The sequence below is a fragment of the Ambystoma mexicanum genome, chromosome 1q, assembly GCF_040938575.1.
Source record: "Ambystoma mexicanum isolate Mex_15411 chromosome 1q, UKY_AmexF1_1, whole genome shotgun sequence".
Classification (NCBI taxonomy): Eukaryota; Metazoa; Chordata; class Amphibia; order Caudata; family Ambystomatidae; genus Ambystoma; species Ambystoma mexicanum.
Window position 1 is genome coordinate 147,325,662 of NC_090922.1, and position 18,419 is coordinate 147,344,080.

General features: G+C 48.6%; 1 protein-coding gene across 2 annotated transcripts in view; it reads right to left on the bottom strand.

Moving 5' to 3' along the window:
• Window positions 1–18,419, bottom strand: part of ZDHHC7 (zinc finger DHHC-type palmitoyltransferase 7) — a 468,302-nt gene that overhangs the window by 159,052 nt on the left and 290,831 nt on the right. For both annotated transcript variants that reach the window (XM_069636275.1, XM_069636276.1), the window contains one exon: window positions 17,827–17,908. In XM_069636275.1, coding sequence (XP_069492376.1) covers window positions 17,827–17,908 — 82 coding nt within the window. The remainder of the gene's footprint in view (window positions 1–17,826; window positions 17,909–18,419) is intronic.

The following is an 18,419-nucleotide window of genomic DNA, read 5'->3' on the forward strand; positions in this document are numbered from 1 at the left end:
ATCGTTCCAAAGACTGTCATCGATCATACTACTAGTCCTGAATCCGCAGTTTCTCCGACCTCAGACCCAGCACCTATGCAACTGGGGGCCATTCCGTGGACCCATTACCCCACAAGAAAGGATGCGCCGTATTCACACTGGTCTCTGCATGTATTGCGCCCCCGATAAACACCTTGTGAGAGAGTGCCCTATTGCTCCTCCACGGCGTTTGGGAAACGCCAGCTCCCGATCCTAGATGGGGCACAGTTTTGGGAGAATGAGGTTTGCTCCACATCAATTCCTTCCTTGAACTCTCCTGGACAAAATAACCTTGTGATTCTACAGACCTTTCTATCACCTTCCAAGAAAGAATCCTACCCCATCCTGGCATTAGTGGATTGCGGAGCCATAGGCATAATCATAGATCAGGATTGGGTCACAACTCATCGTATCCCAAGTGAAACACGAGAGATTATGCAACCTGTCGAAGCAATCGATGGAAGACCCCTGTCTTCAGGACCCATAAACCTTCAAACCAAGGAGCTTCTTCTCTCATTAAATCAGCATCAAGAAAAGGTTAAATTTGATGGTATAAGATCTGCCCAGTATCCAATGGTTTTAGGTACCCTTGGTTACAGAAGCATAACCTCTACATCAATTGGGCAGCAGGCTCCTTGTTTCGGAAGGAACAAGTTACTTACCTGTAACTGTTGTTCTCCAGCATGGGTCTGGCATGGATTCACATGCTCATGAATATTCCCCGTCGTCAGGCTGGGAATCCTCGGTAAAGAAAAAACCAGTATCAGTTTCGTTTCTGATCTGTCTTTCGTAGTAGTAACCAATCACTGGTCTCTGCGTCATACGGACCACAGCCAATGACTGCCCTCTACCTAAGCACCGCCTCTGGCAGCCATCTTCAGATTTGGAAGCACGTGAAGTGGCAGTATGACCAAGTGAAGAGCCGCAGAGGGGTAGGCGGGAGGGTTCGCATGTGAATCCATGCCAGACCCATGCTGGAGAACAACAGTTACAGGTAAGTAACTTGTTCCTTCTCCACCATGGGGTCTGGCATGGATTCACATGCTCATGAATAAAGAATACATAGCAGTACACACATGCACAACCACGGGAGGTGGCAAAGGCTCAACATTAAGCATTACATCAAACTCAACATTAAGCATTTTACCTCCTCACCAGGCTCACCTCAGGCGAACAGGTTGCGCAGCACTGCTTGGCCGACCCTGGACTCCTCCCTGGAATCCCGATCGACGCAGTAGAATTTCGTGAAGGTGTGCGTCGACCTCCACGTAGCAGCCCTGCATATGTCCAGCAGGGGCACACCAGAAAGGAACGCCGTGGTAGCTGCGATCGCTCTGGTGGAATGGGCTCTCGGACGGCCAGGCAGCGGTCGGTTTGCCAACCGATGACAGTACATGATACAGCCGGAGAGCCATCTGGAAATGGAAGCCTTCGAAAGAGCCTTCCCCTGATTGACAGGTCCAAAGTTCACAAAGAGTTGTGACGTCTTCCGAAAACACTTCGTGCGGTCCACGTAGAACTTCAGCGCTCTAGCCACATCCAGCGAGTGCAAAGTCCTCTCAGCCGGCGACGAAGGCGACGGGAAGAACACAGGCAACACCAAGGGTTCGTTGAGATGGAAGTCCGACGGTACCTTGGGCATGAAGGAGGGGTGCGTCCTGAGCACTACCCTCGTGTCGTGAAAAGTCAAGTACGGGGCCTTGCAGGAAAGGGCCTGGATCTCTCCCACCCGTCGTGCGGAGGTGATGGCCACAAGAAACGCTGTTTTCCACGACAGAAACTTCAACGGGGCCGAGTGCAGAGGCTCGAACGGAGGTCCCATGAGCTTGGTCAGCACCACGTTGAGCTCCCACGCCGGGGCCGGAGCCTTCACCGGCGGGAACGATCTGAACAGTCCCTTCATAAACTCTTTCACCAGACGATGAGACCACAAGGACGTCCGCCCCGAGGTTCTGGTGTATCGGGAGATCGCAGCAAGATGAATCTTTATGGACGCGTGTGCCAGTCCAGCTTTGGCCAGCGTCAGCAGGTACGGCAGTACCTGGGGGGCCGTAATCCGTAGAGGGTTAATCTTCTGTGCGTGGCACCAGACAGAGAACCTCTTCCATTTGTGTCCGTAGCATTTAAGAGTCGAGGACGCCCTGGCCTTTGCAAGAACCTCTCTGCAGTCGGCCGGTATGTCGTATCCTCCAAACTCTAGCGTTGCAGGAGCCAGGCCTGCAAGTTCAGCGATTTCGGATCGTGGTGGAGGATGGCGCCTCTTCCCTGGAGAGTAGATCCGCGTCCACCGGCAGCTTGATTGGCGGGGACGTTGACAAGTCCAGAAGGTCCGGGAACCATATCTGCCTCGGCCACGCAGGTGCGACGAGGATCATCCTGCACCGTGACCTCTTGAGCTGGTTGACGAGCCGGATTAGCAGTGGCAAAGGAGGGAACGCGTAGAGGAACAGGCCCTCCCAGGGGAACGAGAAAGCATCGCCCATGCTCCTCGCCTGGGGAAACCTGCTGGCGAACCTCCGGCACTTGGAGTTCGTCGCCGTCGCGAACAGGTCGATCTGGGGTGTGCCCCACCGTCGGAAGAGGCGATCCACTAGATCCTGCCGTAGTTCCCACTCGTGGCACGAGCGCAGCTCCCTGCTGAGTGAGTCGGCGATGGTGTTTTTTATCCCTGCCAGATGAAACGGCACCAGAAACATCCTTTGGGCGATGGCCCAATGCCACAGGTCCTGCGGCTCCTTGGACAGTGCTGGGGACCTGGTTCCGCCCTGTTTACTGATGTAAAACATGGTGGTGGTGTTGTCGGTGAAGATCCTCACCACCTTGCCCTTGAGGGACGGAAGGAAGGACCTGAGGGCCCAGAACACTGCACGGAGCTCCAGGACGTTGATATGGAGGGACTTCTCCGTCGGGAGCCAAAGGCCTCTCGCGTGCAGATTTTCGGTGTGCGCTCCCCACCCTTCCAGGGAGGCATCCGTGGTCACTGTCTCCTGGTGGTCTGGGGTCCGGAAGTCCATGCCCGCCGTCAGATGCGCGCGGGTGCCCCACCACCGGACCGCTCGGCGGAAACTCTCGTCGAGTGTGATCCTCTCCTCGAAGCCGCCCGTCGTTTGGATCCAGCGCGCGTCCAGGAACTCCTGCAACGGGCGCATCCGGAGCCTGCACATGGGAATGAGGTAGATGCAAGAAGACATCATTCCGAGGAGGGACTTGATGGACCTCACCTTGGCTGCGTCGGAAGCCAACATCCGCTGTACCTTGCCCAGGATGGACCTGGTCCTTTCCTCCGACGGGGAGGCCAGAAGGGACACTGTCGAGCTTCGCTCCCAGAAACAGTGTGTTTTGCGCGGGTACCAGGTGGGACTTGGCGTAGTTCACGGAGAATACCAGGTCCGTGAGAAGTTGGACGGTCCTTGCCGTGTGCTCCACGGCGAGCTCCCTCGTCTTGGCTCGGATGAGCCAGTCGTCCAGGTAGGGGTAGACGTGGATCCCCTCGCGGCGCAGCTGCGCCGCCACCGGTGCAAGGCACTTGGTGAATACCCTGGGTGCCGACCGTAGTCCGAAGGGGAGGGCTTTGAACTGGTAGTGACGCCCTTGGACCACAAACCTGAGGAATTTTCGGTGCCCCTTTAGGATGGGAATATGGAAGTAGGCATCCTCCAAATCCAACGACGACAGGAAGTCTCCTTCCTCCAGCTGACCCAGGACGTGCTGGAGGGTGACCATCCGGAACTTCTGCGCCTTGATGAACTTGTTCAGACGTCGCAGGTCTAGGATGGGGCGCCATCCTCCAGTCTTCTTCACGAGGAAGTATCTCGAGTAAACTCCGGGGCCCCGAAGCCTCTTTGGGACGAGTTCGATGGCGCCCTTCCTGAGCATCGCCCTTACCTCCAGGAGAAGCTGAGGGACGTGAAGCTCTTTCCTGGCCACGGGGGGGGACGCGCGGGCACCTTCTTTGAAACTCGAGCGCGTGGCCCGGGGCTAAGGCGTCCAGCACCCAACGGTCGGTGGAGATGGACTCCCACAAGCTGACGAAGCTCGCCAGCCGGCCTCCCACCGGGGTGCTTCGGTGGGGGCCCGACCCCACGGCCGGTTCAATCCTGTTTCGACGAGGCTTTGCCGCCTTGACCTCCTTGGCGACGACGGCGGGGTCCGCTAGACTTGCCTCGTCCTCTGTAGGCCTCCTGAGACAACGAGCGGGCCGCTTGACGGTAGGTGGAGAAACCGCCGCCGGAACCTTTGGAGGCGCCCTTGCCTCCGCTGCTCCGAAAGGGCGTCCGTCGTTGCTGCAGAACCCCAAGGGCCCGGCCGTCTCAGTGTCCGCTTTAATGGCCTGAAGGGAGTCGTCCACTGTTTTCCCAAACAGGTTGTTCCCATCGAACGGCATGTCCAGGACTCTGGTCTGTACATCTTGACGGAAGTCCGTAGCCTTGAGCCATCCACGCCGCCTAAGGCACACGCCGTTGCCCAACTGGCGAAACCCAGTGTCGGCGATGTCCGTCGCAATAGTGATGGCGTGGTCCGACGCCACTTCACCTTCCTGTAGGATCTCCAGGGCATCCGCCCTCTTGTCGTCCGGTAGGAAGTCCAGCAGGGGAGTCAGTTTGTACCATAGCTCCCTGTCGTAGCGAGCCACGATAGCCAAGGCGTTGGCCGCTTTAATCGTCGTCGCTGCAGACGAGATGACCCTGCGTCCCATAGCGTCCAATTTCTTTCCCTCGCCGTCCGGTGGGGAAGTCTATGTGGAGGCCGCACCCCCCCCTTCCCGCTTTCTTCCTGGCCGCCGCGGAGACGACGGAATCCGGGGTAGGCTGCGCCCGGAGGCACAGGGGGGCCGCGTCCGGGACCCGGTACTTCTTCTCGTACCGGTCTCTTCTAGCTGGCGTCGTGGAAAGGTTCTTGAGGAGGGCGAGGCCCTCATCCCAAATGTCGTCCAGTAGAGGCACCGCGAGGACCGTCTTCCTCTTGGCCTCGCGCCGTTGATAAAGGAATCCTTCCTTTTTCTTCTCCTCAGGGCAGAGTTGGAAAAGCTCGGATGCCCTGGCGATCATGGAGTGGAACGATCCAATCTCGTCGGGCGGAGGAGCCCTGGTGGGAGGTGACGAGGGTAGATCCTCGTCGTATACCTCGTCGTCTGTGCCCGTCGCTGCCGTGTCAGTCCCCGTATCATCCCCTCGGGTGGACGGGGAGGAGGGCTGGACGGGGCGCGACGGCTGAAAAGGAGGTGGAGGGTGAATCCTTCTTTTCTTGGGCGGCGGAACACCAGAAGGTCCCGGTTCAGGATCCCCCGACGGGAGAGGTTCCTCCGTCGGCAACGGTAGTCTCGTCCTTATCTCTGTGCTTAAGGACTGTATAGCCAACAAAATGGCCGCAGTGAGAAGCAGTGTTACAGATACTGTTGTAGTCTGATAGAAAACTATCCTCACTTGTGGCCACTGCTTGCGTGCCAGCGCTGGGAGTTTCCTGGAACTCGCGCTTCCTGCACGGCCGCTCGCTTCCTGGAGGAGGCGGAGCTTCGGGCCGCTCACGTGACCGCTCACGTGACATTCGCCGGGCATAAAAGCACTCCTAGTGTACCCTCGCGGCGTTAAGCCCTGCAGGGTAAAGTCCGGAGTCTGACTGTTAAGCGGCTGTTAGGCGGGGAGGCGCACAAGGCACATTAATTCCTCTTACTACCAATGTGTCTGTATTTTAAAGGTAATCTTTAATCCTTCATTACCTCTGGGGTGTGTGGGGTCCTTATCAATCACTACCACCACTGAACTAGAAAGGAAGCCATTAAATGAGACTCCGAAGTTCACCACCGCTGGAAGAGATGGTAGACCAAGAAGGCTCATACCTTGGGGGGGGAGGGCAGCACTACACCTGATGTTCTACCCCTTACTCTTCCAGGAACATCTCACCTACCCATTCAGGCTAGTCAAGACATTATTCATGCTGACTGCCAACTGGCTTCTGAAGTTCTTGTTTCCCCCCCCTTATTCAGGAAGGATGGAAAAGAGGATTGGAATACACTCTAACGACTAAAAAAATACAAAGCAGAATCAATGATCATTTTGCAGGGAAAAGAAATAAGAGCACCAACGATCTAGCTGATTTAATGGTCACAGTTGGCCAGACCATTTGTATAAATCAGGAGAGTGACATCACCCTTTCACCACCCCGGTCTACTGACTGTCCTTATCTAACAGAACCATTATTGTCTAAAAATGGTCCAGTTCCATCAGGTCTACAGGACGAACATGAAGAGCACACCCCCCAATTACAGGGGGTGTCCTCCACAGCCAGTGAGAACACGCTAACAGCACTGAGTTTTGTATTGAACTCTCTGGTCTCTGTATTCGAACTTTTGAAATCAGAGGTTCAAACACAAGCTGGCGTCTTACTAGAACTCGCAAATGAAGTATCAAAGAACGAATCAACGACAACAGCACTCAATAATATTATGAATACAATCTTGATTCCAATAATAAAAAACTCACAAATCGAGGGAGTGAAACAAGGTTTGGATCTTACTCAAATTTACTCTTTGCTAAAAGAAGAAGCTAAGAATAATCTTATAACACAAGAACTCCTAAGAAATCTCTCTATGGAAATTCGAGACACTACAACCAAGACCCAATCTCAGTTAGAAGAGGACCCTGTGGACTGCTTTGATGATACCCCATTATCAAACTCAGTCCTAGAAGAATTTCGAAGACTAGCGAATGTTGAAATAGAATCCATAGTTGAGATCCCGGAGAGCGCAAATAAAATCACAGTTGTAAATGTCCAAGACTCCCAGCATAACGAAGTAAACTCTGATCCGGTCACCCCATGTCATTTTAAAAGAAGAAGAAGAAATAAGCAGAGAAAGAGGTCTTTAGCAATAGACTCCCACTCTTACCCACAATTGGAGAAAACCCTAAAAAAAACAAAAAATCAAAAAAAAAGAGCTCAAAACAAATCGGGAACAAATGCTTTCATTAAAAAATTAACATTGATTGAGTAAAAGACCTCAGACCTAGAAGCCGATGTATCTTCAGTTACCGGCCCCTCTCAGAGCAAAAGCCAAAGTGCCTTAAGATCTATCAAAAGAGGAAAGGGCCCAAATGGAAATAAAGAGATTCCTGCAAAACCTAGGAAAGTACACAGTGACATCATGCCTCAAACCACAAATATGGGCATGCAAACTGAGCCAATAAATCTTGCGAGCGGAGCCTTTAATAACCCGAGCTCAATCATGCCGAATATGAATATCAAAATAGCACCTATTTTTCTAAAAAAGGGTATCCAAAAAAATGCCACAAGCTGTGCGGCACTTCAAGCAAGCGCAAGCAATATCAGATTGGCGCCTATCTTCTCAAAAACCAATACAAATTCTGCTGTTGCAACCCCAATGGCCTCTCTTCTTGAGCTTCAACCGACTAATGATAATGCTCCAACAGGGCCCTTGGCTCATGAAGTAGACTGCCGAAATGGCCTGGGCAAATCGAAAAATCTAGAGCTCTGTCTACAGACCAGTCCAATGGGAGAAGAGTCAGACTACCCTTACCACACCTCTCCCGTGAGGGATATAGAGCAGGAAATAGTTGACTATACAATTCCAAGGATCTGGCTAAGACTGGAAAGACCATTTGGATACATGTCCCTCTGCAGATCAGTCCTCTTGGCAGAAATCAGAAAAATCTATAAGTTGTTTCTCTTTTCATCAGATGACATTGAATATGTTAAATTTCCAGCTGCCAATGACAAATTTTTCGTGGAGGTGGGCCTGAGCTCTAGAAGAGCCTTCCAGGCACTAATTGAGAATAAAATCGAACTGGCTAGAGCAGGCCTGCTGGTCTTTGAGCGGGAGGAGGAAGATGGATTCAGAAACTACTCTAGTATATACTCAAACAGAGAGGATACTCCAAGACTGAGAGGACCAGTCGGTCCGCCGACTGAACATTCAAGGATCCCCATTTCTGGTCCCAAATTGAGTGAGAACCTTATCAAGAAATTACCTGAGATCATATCGCAGGTTCTTCTGAATCTAGGCGAGGAGCGAATCAGCCTTTAAGCAAAATGGTCTCAGTCTTGTCTCCTGGAACACAAGAGGCTCTAGCTTTCTAAAAAAAAGCTACTAAAAAACAAATTGCAAACAGAATTTGATATTCTACTATTCCAGGAGACATGGCTTGTCAACCCCATAGAGATAGAGGGCTTCACTGTCATAAATCTTGGGGCCTCACAAAAAACTAAAGGGAGACCGGCGGGCGGACTCTTAACGGTTCTCAAAAACTCGAGTATTAAACAAATCATCCCTCTCTGTAATAATGTTGCAGACATTCAGGCCTGTAAAATAGAGCTGGACTTAGATAACTCAAGAGCCACTCTAGTCCTTATTAATATATACTGGAATCCAGCCATCATAAAGTTGCAAGAGTTTATAGAAATTTTACAGACCATCTTAATAGAAGTGAAGACTAATTTCCAGGGAGCTCACATTATAGTCGCAGGAGACCTTAATGCAGACCATATTACCCCAAAAAATAGCCAGCCCACACATCTCAAGCCGACCTTACTGCGAAAGGGTAAACTGTGGTGGGACTTTTTTTCCTCGTGGGACCTTGAAAGGATCCTCAAGCAAAATGGGGACAACGAAATAGGTTACCACACCTGGTGCCACGGCTCTTCGAAATCCACTCTAGACTATATTTTTGTGACACCAGGTCTCGCATCTCTCTGCCCGATCTTAACCCTCAATTGGGAAGGAGGTAGTGACCACGCAAGCCTAGAACTTCAATTCCCGGCTTCTCGGAGAGCCTTTAATTTACCGCGTCCGCAGGATTTAGTCGGATTTAAGGGCAAACTGAGAGTGGCTAAATATAAATTTGGCGGGGAAAAACTAAATCAACTTCTAGAAGCAGTCCCGGCACCGTCATGGACTGAGGAATTCCATCCCGAAAGATTTGGGAATTTTGTGTGGTCAATCTGTCCACCACAGGAGATAAAAGCTGCAGGAAAACAAGCACACCTCCATCACTTTGACGAGAAAATACACAAGCAAAAGAGGACTCTCCGCCATCTAATTCGCACTCTAAAGAAAAAAGGAGGAGGAGACTCACGAGAAACCTTGCAAAAAATTAAGAAAGCTAAACAATCCTACAGAAATTGGTCTCGTAACCACAAACATCAAATACAGCAAGAAGATGGGGAAAAGATGCTTCATTTACTTAACTCCAACAACTGTAGAAGCTTCTGGGCTGCACTTAATCAACTGGAAACAGGCCATAATAGCTCTCTCTGCAACTTAGTTCCAGAGCAATCCTGGATCGACTACTTGACCAAGAATTTTGAACATCCAGGCTCCAGAGAATTCACTGGACCTCCAACGATCTGGTCATTGTCATTCAATCAACAAGACATCATAGATCTCATTCTTTCAGCCTCTACATCTAAGGCAGCAGGTCCTAATGATTTAACTTATCAGGTTTTAAAAAATCACCCCACATTATGGGCAAAGCTGTTGTACCACCTCTTTCGGGAAATCATAAAAAATGGCTCCTTTCCCCCGTCCTGGAAGAATGCACTGATTATCCCACTCTTTAAGGGGGGGGGACAGACTAAAGCCTGCAAGCTATCGGCCAATCGCCCTCCTTGACATTGATAGTAAACTGTTTATGCGACTTCTCCTGAAAGAACTTACTCACTGGGTCGATACCAACGATATTCTTTCCCGGCATCAAACGGGTTTCAGGAAGGGCCTATCTACTAGTTTAAATGGTCTTATCCTGAACCTCCTCAGTGAAGGTTCCAACGAGAAGGATGGTTCTCCACTTTTTGGTGCTTGGGTGGATCTTTCTAGAGCATTTGACCTGGTGGACAGGGCACACCTCTGGCGGAAACTTCAAAATTGGGGGATTCCAGCACCCCTTCTGGCTATGCTCATAGAGCTACACAGGAACACCACCATTAGGGTAAGGCTGGATGACGCCGGCAATCTTTCAGAGGCCATAGAGGTTTTCAAGGGAGTCCGACAGGGTTGTCTAGGTGCTCCCTTATTTTTCAACCTTTTCCTAGCAGACCTGGGGAATTTCCTTGAATCGGCCTCTATGATAGCACCTAGGATTAATGGGAGAAGTATACACTGGCTGGCCTATGCAGATGATATCGTCTTGCTGGATGGCTCGGCCCGGGGGCTGCAACAGCTCCTCCTCAAACTAAGTGTCTATGCCAAGTTAAATGGTCTAATAATCAATCCCTCAAAATCTAGAATCCTGGTATTTAAACATCCGAGGAAAAATCTACCCTCTAGGAAATGGATCCTCGATGAAATGGAAATTCCTAGAGTCGATGAGCTCACTTACTTGGGTTACGAAATTTTCGCATCTCCATCTAGGAGTAAGATGCTACCAATCATCCAAGTGTCTCTTATAAGTCATAGGTTTATGAGGCCACAACGCTATCTCCTCCATTGCCCTGACTCAGAGATGAGAAGGTTTAGATTATTGTTGTGAACAAACCAACTCCCTCTGAGATCCATCCGAGGTGGTCGGTGGAATATTTAAAGAGAGTGCAGATACTGTACAATCTGTGAGATAATGGAGTGTATTGAAACAGCGCGACATCTGTTTACCAAATGTTCTAAATTGGGCCATATATACATGACTATGTTGGGAAACTTCACTCATGACTATACCACAATGAAAACTGAAACACAGAATGTGAAGGTATGTATATTGCCGTATAGAACGTTTGGTGCTTTGTGATGAACTTACTGGGTACTAGTCACTGAGGGTCAGCAAAGCATTTAGGTATGTAACTGCTGTTGGGTATTTTGTGAAGATTTGGGGCAATCACGGCCCAGATGAAGAATTTGATGGGGAAGTTTTGTAAATTCTCCCTATCGCCGCTTCTTAAATTCTACATCGGCAAGGCTGTACCAGTCCTTCTGTACGGTCTAGAAGTGAAACCTATGCTTTGGAATCACGAGTGGAACAAAATTGAGGGTCGGTTGTGGAGAGCAGTACTAAACCTGCCTGTATGTACACCCCTTAACAGCCTGCGATATGAACTGGGTCTGATCTCTTTAGGCTGTCGAGTTGATTGGAAGCTCTTGTCGCTCTATCACGATATTATCACCGCTAGACCCTCTACTCTCCTCTTCGATGTAATTGGTCATCATAAAAAGGCCAAATCAAAACAACTTCTCGACTTGGAAAGAAAAGTGGGGGACATTCTACTTAGGCTGAATTTAACAATAGAACTATTAATTGACAATCCTGCGAAAATTAAAAAACAACTCGAAATATGTGACTGGATTCGCACGATTGAAGGAGTCAGGCTTCTAAATCCACCAAATCTTTTCCTGACAGTGGAGCGAAAAGTAGGCACACTACCACGTTACCTTCAAAAATTCCCCGACCAGAGCATTCGAAACAACTTTCTTAGACTAAGACTAAACTTGGCTCACACCGGAGAAATTTTGGCAAAAAGACATCAGGGTGATAAGACCATAAAGCTTTGTAGGTTTGGTGATCCACCAAACCTGCAATCATTGAAACATCTGTTGTTAGAGTGCGAGGGGACCTGGACCGCAAGACGGCAGCTGCTTGGAAGATTCGTCGCTAGAGAGGAGACCTTATCACAAGACTTCTTTTGGAATAGACTAATCTCCGGTCAGGAAGTTATGCTCACCACGGCAATCGTGAAGGTTTTAGAAAACTGTTTGATACTCACAAAGTACAGTTCAAGTGCCGTATAGTGGGCGAGTTTTTCTTGACCGATTTGCAAAGCTTATGTTTTAAAGTTCTTAAATGTTTTTTCTCATTTGATTTTGTAAAGGTTTTCTTAGGAAAGCCATAAACAAATAAAAAAAAAAAAAAAACAAAAAAAAAAAATGGCCGCCGAGTTTTCTTGGGGCGCTGGCAGAGGGGAATCCGACGGGCGATCAGGGGCCCCGTCGGCACCCTCGACGATGTCGTCGTCACCCGCATCAGGATCCATCCCGACGGGCCGGTCTTCTTCCATGCCAAGGCCGTGGCTTAAGACCTCGATCAGCTCCTCCTCCGAGGTTGAAGCCGAATCTACGACGACGCCCTGCCCCCCCTTTTTCTTCCCCGCCGGGGATTTCACGGGGGTCCTATCGATGGCCACAAAAGAGGACTCCCTCCGAGGTGGCAGGGAGACTCTGAGCCCCGAGGTCGCCACCACTGGTGTAGCCTCCACAGGCTGAGCCAGGGTCGCCGCGACAGTATCGATAGAGGGCTTGGCCGGATGGATTAAGGCCTTCACCACCTTAGGTGCGCTCACCGCCTTATCCTTGAGGGGGGGGACACTGCCTCGCTCCCCCTCCGATGGGGCCTTCGAGCTCGACCGGGGCCTCTCCAGGAGCTTTGCCGGGTGCTCGCCCTTCCTCTTACCCGACCCAGAGCTTTGGCTCGTGGCTGAAGGTGCCGGGGAGGGTGCGCCCTGCCTGGCGCCCGTAGAGCCCGACCGTTCGGCGCTCCCGGTGCCAGCGGACTCGCGGTGCTTGGCCTTGTGTTGGACCCCCGTCGCCGGGGCGTCCTCAAAGGTCTTAGAAGACCGCTCGGATTTCTTCCTCTTCTTCTCGCCTGACAGGCTCTTCCCTTCCAGCCAGTTGGCGAGACGTTGATGGCGGTCCTTCATGGTCCGCTCCGACATGTTGCCGCAAAACGCACAGTCCTTCTCCACGTGCGTCTTGTCCTCATGTAAGCAGTAGAGACAAAAGGAGTGTTCGTCCTCCTTAAAGTCGTTCTGCAGCTGGCATCCAGGGCAGACCCTGAATAGCTTTCCGGGCGTCGAGCTTCCCTTCTCCTGGGCCATGTCCGGGCCTGAGAAGCTTCTGGAGTCCTCCAAAGCGTAGCTCGACGAAATCTTCACCCTTGAGGGGCGCAGACGAATCCGACACGGGTCCCCGTTGATCGGATGGAGAGTCGGTGGAGCTTGAGGCTCTTTTGACCGAAAAAAACGAAGTTTTTGAGCAAAAAACGTGAAAAAATAGCACTAACGCTCGAGAGCAATAGCACGAGGATCCCAACACATGAACGTGCGGTAAAAATCTGTAGATGGCTGCCAGAGGCGGTGCTTAGGTAGAGGGCAGTCATTGGCTGTGGTCAGTATGACGCAGAGACCAGTGATTGGTTACTACTACGAAAGGCAGATCAGAAACGAAACTGATACTGGTTTTTTCTTTACCGAGGATTCCCAGCCTGACGACGGGGAATATTCATGAGCATGTGAATCCATGCCAGACCCCATGCTGGAGAACATTGTATGTCCCATTGTTTGTCCCTGAACACCTTACCAAAAGCCTCTGAAGACTTACCAAAGAATCCAAGGTGAGAAGGGGAGAGACTTGCGACACTGCGGTTAAGACTGGATGTCAGACCATGTGCACAGCATGTGATTCTAAGCAGAATAACAAGCATCAGAAATATATGTATGTACACACACACACACACACACACACACACACACACACACACACACACACACACACACACACACCTTTAGACAGTTTCACTGCTGCACCCGGCCTTGGGCGCATCTCATGTGGTTTGACCGTCCCCAAGACCAGTGGCGCTCCCACAGAGCCCCGGCAGGGTCTTCATTGCTGTAACACAGCCCAGCCAGACCTCCAGGACAGACATGGGTGATGTCCTGGGCCTTGGGCGCCTATCTCCCTTGTTGGTTGACTGTCCACAAGTTCAGCGGTGGAACCAAAGAGCCCAGGAAGGGTCCCCGTCCTTTCTTGGAGGGAAAAGCTGTAACTCAGACCAGCCAGAGCTCCAGGATGGTCAGGGTGATGTCCCCCAGCCTTGGCCACTTCCAAAGTCCAGCGTCAGTTCAAGGGAACCCCAGCAGGGTCCAATTCCCTCCCCGAAGCGAAAGTTGCAATGCATCCCAGCCAGAGCTTCAGCAAGGCCGGGGGTGCTGCCCCTGGCCATGAGCGCCTGCCTCCCATGTGGGTGGACCATTCCCAAGTTCAGCGGTGGTCGTAGGGAGCCCTGGTAGGGTCCCCATCCCTCCCCAGAGGGAAAAGCTGTAACGCAGCCCAGCCAGATCTGCAGCACGGCCGGTGCTCCTGCCCCCGGCCTTGGGCACCCGTCTCTCATGTAGGTCGACCGTCCACAAGCACAGCGGTGGGCCCAGGGAGTCCCGGCAGGGTCCCAACCCCTGCCCTGGAGGGAAAAGCTGGAACGCAGCCCAGCAAGAGCTCCAGGATGGTCGAGGTTGCTGGCCTTCCCAAGCCCAGTGGCGATCCGGTCCGAGGAAGCCCCGGCAGCGTCCAAATCCCTTCCTGGAGGGAAAAGTTGTAACACAACCCAGCACATCCTCCAGAATGGCCGGAGGTGATGCGAGGTACCGTTTTAGTCAGGGCACCTGTGGGAACATTGTAAAGTAGGATATGTGTTGTTGCCAGTAAGTTTCAGTAGTTTCCTGGTGGCAAGTCTGAAAATATTGTTTTTTTCTACATTTTGGACTTTGCAGGGCCTTGTGGGTAATCCATTCTGGGGCGATTCACGCAAGTCAGACCTCTTGGATTCCACGGGTGTCTTAATTTCAGAAATGCATGTGGTTCCCTGTTTTCCTTGGTGGCTGTGACACCCCAGGCCCAAATCTGTGGGTTGTCCACAAAGCCAAATCCAGTCTTCCCCAGGGCATTTGATATACCAGTGGTTTAGGCTTTTCCCTTTGTGCCCAGGTCAGTGCACTCAGACACGTGAGATACCAGTTCTATCGGGACACCTGTGGTAATGTGGAATGGTAGCACATTTGTGATTTTAGCTTGGTTTTGATAACATTTTCATACATTTCCGACTGTACTTCCTTACACAACCCTTTCATTTCCCAAATGGAACCTACATTTAGACGCTGCTTTAGGCACTTTTTCGTTTTGTAACCTGGCAAGTTACCAAGCCTTCAAAAGGCCTGCCTGTGCTCTTTCACCACATTCGTTTTTGTTATTTTTAAATGCCAAGTACGTCTGTTTAGGACGTCAGCATAAAAATCTGGCGTACCATGGCTCAATCATTGGCTCGTGGTATTGCTTGTTTTTTGAATCGTTACCAAAAATATGATTTCTGAATTAGAAGAGTCGGGGGAATGTAGCGGTGCATTACTTTTCTCAATATTCACAGAAGCCATTACCTTACAAGTGCAACCATATCCAGCACGTACTTTTATTTGTCACTTTTCAATTTTTTCCCCAAACTAAGGGAATGTTGGGTACATAGTTGTTGCCTGACCCTCGAAAATGACCTTCTTGAACTTGTAATTGTCTACTTTCCAGAAATGTATGCCTTTCTGTGTTCCCATTAAGCTTTCCTACCCTACTCTTCAATTCAGGCCAAGCAGTTTTTTTTTGGTTTTTTTTAAAGTGGGTCAGGGAAAAAAACCCAAGAAAAATGTTTGTTTCCACTCAACCTGTTCTTGAAAGCTTGGAAAATGGGGAACTGAGAACTGCAAACCATTTGTTTCTAGCTTACAAGAAAAATACCACATGCTTCTTTGTACAGAATTTTATTGGTATTTTCAGGAAAAAAAAATGTTATTTTGTTGCTTTCCCACACTCCCCTACAGCAAACCACGAATCCTTGGTGGCGTTATGACCGCCTGCACGTGGTAAGAAAAAAGTGCAAAGTTAGCCAGGATATCACTTGTAAATGAAAATGTTACAAGGGATTGAATGCAGACATACCGAAATTGGTTAATAAATTACCGTTTATTATTATTAAAATACCTTGATATTTTAGAATTATTATTGGTAGTTCAGCCAATTATATCATCCAGGGTTGCTTAGTCACTGCACCGCACTTATTTTCTTATCATGTTGTTTTGTCATCCTTCTTATTGGTTTCGGAACCGGATGGATGTCTTTTGGAAACGGTAATTTATTAACCAATTTTTATTTGCTCTTTATCATTTATGGTTATCCAATCTTATTGATTATGTAACACTGTAATGATTTAAACAATGCTGTTATGTATCACACATTCATGGTTTTGGCCAATTCCCCCTTTTCAACCCCTATGTGTTTGCCCAATTGGTATGATGCATATACAATGGTGAACATGTTAATGGTTTTAAATTGTAATTTGATGCACAGCCTTTGAAGAAGAGCTCTGCTCGAAACACGTGTCAGGCTGTGGAATGGAATTAAAAATATAACTCAACTGTTTGATGTATTATTTGCAAATTGGCGCAGTTCACTGATTATATTCACCTTGTTTCTTACTGAGGGCACTTGGTCTAGGTACCCTCAACAATTTCATGTTGAACGCTGCCTTTTATATTCATAACTATTGGCATTAGCGCTGGTCGTTCTTAGTGGCCTTCTGGACCACCTTGTTCTATTGTTCAAGTTTCTAAATGAAGCCGCAATGTGCAGCAAAATGTGGCTTTCTTACCTATGAAAGAAGAGGGTACAGAGTTCTCCATACTTGGACCGTGATCAGGCTGTGTTTGTTTCTCCTCGTCTTGGCCACCACGCTCCTCTCCAACCTTTTTTTTCCACCTCAGTTAACTTAATTCTTGTTGAGATTTTGCAAACCCGAGAATTCACAGCTGACATTCTAATGTCGCACCCGTCCTTTCAGTTCCAATGCTCCTAGCATAACATTCTCAAGAGGATTTGGTTCCGGTCATAACCTATGTATGGTCTCAAACCCAATAATGCTATGTTTAAGGGAAGGGAGCAGGCCTGCAAGACCTTTCTTCATTCACCCTCAGGTAAAGACACTGAGTAGCGCCCAGACGAGCATAGTCGCTGGTCGATTACCTCTCCCCCAGATAAAGAGTACTGACAACTCACCTATACATGGACATATTTATACTACAAATGGCATATTGTGAAGAGGTTTTGGATAATGCATTATTGGGACTGGTTCAGAAACTGGTTTAATAAACTTGCAAAAAGAACACAAAGGAACCTTTGTTTATTTGCAGTGTGATACTGTAGCTTAAAGCTTCTATTTGAAAACGAGCATTCGCTTAGTGCCAAGTCAGACATTACACTAAATAAAAAACGCTTGTAAGTACATACCAGCGGTAAGAACAGAAACCTTGTAAAGCACACTTGTTCAAGGAAAAGGTCTCGGTAGATCGATATGGATATGGCCAAAAAGCAGGGGAATTGCTTGGTATGTCGAAAGCAATAACATTATGAAAACATTGCTTTTATTCGGATTTCAAGTGTGGTTAATTTGATTTGTTGATGATAAGCAGTATGGGGGAAAGGGGTAATAAGCAGTATGGGAGAGGTGATCAGGGTGACAAGAATGAATACATAGCTACAAAAACAGCATCATCTGTACAATGATTTAGAAGAGTCCAAGAAATTTGAATTACCACGCTACAGGGATAGTACTTTGATATTAAAGCCTTTTGCTGTATACCAAGTGTTGCATAATAAGTATTAACCTTTTCTATACATTTACATAGTATGTTGCTTGAACGGGTGTAAACAAATATTAATTTCTGATACATAAGTACAGCTTGGAAAGGCAAAGAGTACCCTGCATGGCCAGTTTCTGAACTCAAAACCTTTTAAAAACGGGTAGTTTAATACATGAACAAGTACGGTTATAAGGTGCACTCATTGATGGTTTTGATGGAGACGTCTTAAATACCAGTAGGCCAGCAATGGTATACAAACCACTGTTCAAAAGATTGCACTTCATTTCTGCTGTCACAGGTTCAGAACTGTAACATAGATCAGGTGAACATGAGACTCTATGCTTCAAAGTAGTCCTAAAATGGTGTTCATAACTGCTTTTGAACCTAATGAATACTTTGCATTTAAAACTGACAACATTAACTTACCAGTCCATTGACCCCGGACACAGTTAAAGAACTGGAATCCACAGAGAATGAGGGAATGCAAGGAAATCAAAGCTATATACATCTGGAAAAAAAAAAAAGATTTTATTTAAAAAAATTATCGACTGAAAGTCTAACCTTTTACACTGCCTGCTTTTATTGCACAAACAAATGCGCAAATGACAAAGTAAACTGTATCCAATTTTGGTTCACGGAGAAAAATTAAAAATCATTTTTAACCACGCTGTTATGCAACGCAGCATCCCTCAACCATACTCGGCATAGTACCTTACGATGAACCTTCAATTCGTTTTTTACTCTGATTTAATGCTAGTAGGGCCGATTACCTTCCAGTTATATAGAAAAAACAAAAACACAAACGCTACACAAGACTAGCGACTGGGGACTGTGAATAGAAGGTAAGTGTAAGGAAAGATTCTCTTTTTGCAACTTTCCCTCTATACATATCTATGGGGCACCCCTTTTTTTCTCGTTTTGAACCTCGTCCTGACTTTTTTGAAGTAAACCTTCTGCTGGATTTCCCTTTTGTGTTTTGCTCATTCTTATGGAGACATGAATAGTTCCTTAGACTATCA